Source organism: Rhincodon typus, chromosome 47 (genome assembly GCF_021869965.1).
Source record: "Rhincodon typus isolate 14 chromosome 47, sRhiTyp1.1, whole genome shotgun sequence".
Lineage (NCBI taxonomy): Eukaryota > Metazoa > Chordata > Chondrichthyes > Orectolobiformes > Rhincodontidae > Rhincodon > Rhincodon typus.
The window spans coordinates 8,883,693-8,888,421 of NC_063378.1; the positions used below are offsets into that span (position 1 = coordinate 8,883,693).

General features: G+C 47.5%; 1 protein-coding gene across 1 annotated transcript in view; it reads left to right on the top strand.

The window, feature by feature from the left end:
- Positions 1-3,196, top strand: part of LOC125487915 (transcobalamin-1-like) — a 5,218-nt gene extending 2,022 nt beyond the window's left edge. The window contains exons 2-4 of the mRNA XM_048620552.1: positions 202-393; positions 1,941-2,090; positions 3,006-3,196. Coding sequence (XP_048476509.1) covers positions 202-393; positions 1,941-2,090; positions 3,006-3,181 — 518 coding nt within the window. The 3' untranslated portion in view covers positions 3,182-3,196. The remainder of the gene's footprint in view (positions 1-201; positions 394-1,940; positions 2,091-3,005) is intronic.
- Positions 3,197-4,729: the final 1,533 nt, after the last annotated feature.

The following is a 4,729-nucleotide window of genomic DNA, read 5'->3' on the forward strand; positions in this document are numbered from 1 at the left end:
ACTAGATTGGAGATTGATACAGGGCTATGGGGAGAGAGCGGGGGGGCAGTACGGTGACTCCAGTGAGTAAGTGACGCAGTCCCCATTGGTCAGGTGACCCACCCCCCAACCCCCCCTCCATGCTGACGCTTCTGCTCTCCACACCGTGAATGCTGAGAAATGATGTCCCTTCTCTCTCTCACTTTGTCTTTCCTTGTTCAGACCTGCCCGACTCTGAGAGGGGAATTGTCAACTCCTTGCTGAGGCTCATGCTTCAGTCAGTGTACTCCAGTGAGGGGGTCCCGAACCCCAGTGTGCACATTGCCTTACGACTGGCAAGAGACCACCACCTGCCAACAGAAGAACTGCTCCTGCAACAGCTGAAGATGACTGCAGTTGAGAAAGTGAAGCATGGTATGTACTGGGGAGCCTGGGAATGGGAGGGTGGGGGGTTTGGGCTGGGGACAGCTTCACTGTGCACTGCTCTATGAGAATGGTCCAGTCCATTGGGCCCATCTGCTCTGTGCTCGTGTTTGTCCTCCCCACCAGCTCTCCTCCTACACCCTCTTCATCCCACCCTGCCATCAAATCATCCTTGTCCTTTCTCCCCTTTACTATTTTGATGTGGAAATCCATCAGGAACGACTGAACAGGCTGGGAATCTTTATCTGCCAAGAATACAGAACACCAATCGATGTCTGAATCTTTAAAAGATAAAGAGGTCCTTTTATCCTCTATATTCTTTGATGGGTAGCGGGTCTCTCTGGCCAGGCCAGCATTTATTGCCCATCCCTAATTGGCCAGAGGGCAGTTACGAGTCAACCACATTGCTGTGGGTCTGGAGTCACATGTAGGCCAGACCAGGTAAGGATCCTTACATAAAGGACATTAGTGAACCAGATGGGTTTTTCCCCCAACAATGGTTTCACGGTCATCATTAGATTCTTAAATCCAGGTTTTTTTTAAAACTGAATTCAAATGACCCTGGCCAGATTTGAACCCAGACTCTCAGAACATTGCTTAGCTTTCTAAATTAATAGCCTAGCAATATTACCACTAGACCATCACCTCACAAGGGTGTTGTAGGGTAGAAAGAAGCCATTGGGCCCAATGAGTCTGTGCTGACCCTCCAAAGAGCATCCCACCCAAGCCCTAGCATTGTGAGGCAGCAGTTCTAACCACTGAGACTCCCCACAGTATCCTCAGAATCCCATATTTCCCATGGCTAACCGATCTAGCCTGCACATCCCTGGGCACTATGGGTAATTTAACATGGCCAATCCACCCTAACCTGCACATCCCTGGGCACTATGGGTAATTTAGCATGGCCAATCCACCCTAACCTGCACATCCCTGGACACTACAGGCAATTTAGCATGGCCAATTCACCCTAACCTGCACGTCCCTGGGCACTATGGGTAATTTAGCATGGCCAATCCACCCTAACCTGCAGATCATTGGACTGTGGGAGGAAACCGGAACACCCGGAGGAAACCCACACAGACATGCGGAGAGCTTACAAACTCCACACAGACAGTCGCCCGAGGGTGGAATCGAACCTGAATCCCTGGCATTGTGAGGCAGCAGCGCTAACCACTGAGCCACTGTGTTGCCATGGCTACACATCCTGGGTGAGACCACAACTCAGAGCCACTGGCATGACAAGCAGGAAGAAATCCAACTGGGGAGTCAGGAGAAGGGTCTTTCCCCAGGAGAGGAGGGGGGATGGGGAGGGGTATGTGGACCTGCCTCCCACAGGCAATGTTCCAGGTCAATAATATTGATGTATGTAGAAAGGGAGGGTGAAGTTGGATGAGCACATGGGAAGTGAGAAGCAAAAGGATCTGGTGATGGGTGAGATGAAGAACGTAGAGAAGAGGCACGGGGATAAAGGATGGGCCAAATGGCCTGTTTCCATGATTTCTCAGCAACTCACATGTTTACTCTCCTTTACCAAACAGGTGATGAGTTCTCCTCGGGTTTGGTTGCTCTTTACACCTTGGCCATTGCTGCATCCTGCAATGATCCCACTGACGTCTGCTACAAAGAGGACAGGATTGACCTGATAGAGATACTGCAGGAGAAATTAACGAAGGAAATCGAACACATCAGTAAATATCACTGAGTATTGACAGGCTGAGAGTCTACACCCTTCAACTTCCTACACAAAGTTAACATTGAGCGCTTTGTCTCTGTACTGTCCCCATTACCCACTCCCAGGAAAGGGACAGCACAGGATTAGATACTACACTGTTAATGGTGACCCCTGCTACAAGCTTGCAAACTATCCTGAGCTCCTTCTACATTATTGAATCCCTACAGCACAGAAAAAGGCTGTTCAATCCATTGGGTCAACACTGACCCTCCGAACAGCATCTCACGCAGACACAGTCCCCCACCTTATCCCTGTAATCCTGCATTTCCTGTGGCTAATCCATACAGCCTGCACATCCCTGGACACTAGGTACAGTTTAGCATGACCAATCTACCCTAAACTGCATATCTTTGGACTGTGGGAGGAAACTGGAACACCCGGTGGAAATTCACACAGACACAGGGAGAACTTGCAAACTCCACATAGACAATCACTCAAGGGTACAATTGAACCCAGTGCCTTAGCATTGTGAGGCAGCAGTTCTAACCACTGAGCTACCATGTCTCTCTGATGGCCCAGATAATCATTTCCTAAATCATTCCCAATACAAGCACTTTCAGGGTTAGATGGAGTGTTGTGAGCCATCTCTGTCCCTTTCATGCATGCTCCCTGTCTCTTCCTCTTTCTTTTTCTGTTGCTGTGTCTCCGTCTAAATACCTGTCTTCCGCTGTGCAACTGTCTGTCCATCTGTTTTCTTGTCTTTCTATCTTTCTCTCTTTGTCTCACTCTCTGCATCTCTCTGTCTCTTTCTCTCACTCTCTCTCTGTCTTTCTCTCCCTCTGTCTCTGTCACTGTCTCTTTCTTCTCTCTGCCTGTCTCTCTCTCTCGCTGTCTCTACATCAGTAACTATTGTTGATATTTTGTTGTTTAGCGAACACTACATTCCCTCTCACTAACTATTACCAAGTTAGCCTGGACGTGCTCACTCTCTGCGTGATGAACAAACAGATTTCGCAAGGTTCGATCCAGGCCCTCGCTGATGCAGTATTGAACGACAAATTCACACATGGCTCTGAATTCTCAGTTGGTAAGAATACTCTCTGTTGACCTCTGTCTCTGATTATCTCCTGGTACTACTTGATGCCTGTCTCTGATTGTGTCTTGTTTGCAGGCAAAGGGACAACAGGTAAGTGGGAGGCTTTCACAAGTGAGTTATTGAGGCTTCAGGATCAGCATGTTCCTGTTAGAGTGAAGGGTAAGGCTGGCAGGAGTAGGGAATCCTGGATAGTTATAACGGCCCTGGTCAAGAAAATGGAGAATGCATATGACATGTATAGGCAGCTTGGGGCCAAGTGAATTCCTTGTGGATTATAGAGGGTCCCAGACTACACTTCAGAGAGAAATCAGAAGGGCTAAAAGGGGATATGAGGTGGCTTTGGCAGATAGGGTAAAGGAGAATCCAAAGAGAATCTACAAGTACGTGAAGGGTAAGAGTGTAACCAGGGAGAGAATAGGGCCTTTTAAAGATCAACAAGGTCATCTGCGTGCTGAGCCGCAAGAGATGGGTGAGATCCTAAATGAATATTTCTTGTCAGCATTTACAATTGGCTAAAGGTATGGATGCGAGGGAACTTGGGGAAATAAATAGTGATGTCTTGAAGAGAGTCCACTTTACAGGAGAGGAGGGTTGGATGTCTTAAACCGCATTGAGGCGGATAAATGCCCAGCACCTGACAAAGTGTATCCCAGGACTTTATGGGAGGCTATGGAATAAATTACAGGGCTCATAACAGAGATATTTGTATCATCGATAACCATGGGTGAAGTTCCTGAAGATTGGAGGGAGGTTAATATTATGCCAATATTTAAGAAAGGCTGCAGGGAAATGCCTGGGAACTACAGAACACTGAGTCTGACATCTGTGGTGGGTAAGTTGTTAGAGAAAATTTTGAACGGCAGGATCTTTGGGAATTGGAGAAGCAAGGACTCATTTGGGATAGTCAGCGTGGCTTTGTGTGTGGGAAGTCATGTCTCACGAGTTTGATTGAATTTTTTGAAGGGGTGACCAAGAATGTAGATGAGGGCAGTGCAGTAGGTGTCGTTTACATGGACTTTAGCAAGGCCTTTGACAAGGTACTGTATAGCGGGTTGTTGAGTAAGGTTAAATCTCACAGTATCCAGGGAGAGCTAGCCAATTGCATACAAAATTGGCTTGATGGTAGAAGACAGAGGGTAGTGGTAGAGTGTTGTTTCTCAGACTGGAGGCCTGTGACCAGCGATGTGCCACAGGGATCAGTGCTGGGTCCACTGTATTTCGTCATTTATATGAATGATTTGGATGAGAATTTAGGAGCTATGGTTAGTAAGTTTGCAGATGACAACAAGATTGGTGACATTGTGGACAGTGAAGAACATTATCTGGGAAAGCAGCAAGATCCTGATCAACGGAGCCAGTGGGCTGAGGAATGGCAGATAGAATGTAATTTACATAGATGCAAGGTAGGTCATTTTGATAGGTCAAAGCAGGGCAGGACTTACACAGTCAATGGTAGGGCCCTATGAACTGTTGTAGAACAAAAAGATCGAGGGGTACAGGCTCATATCTCCTTGAAAGTGGAGTCACAGGTAGACAGGCCAGTGAAGAAGGCTTTCAGC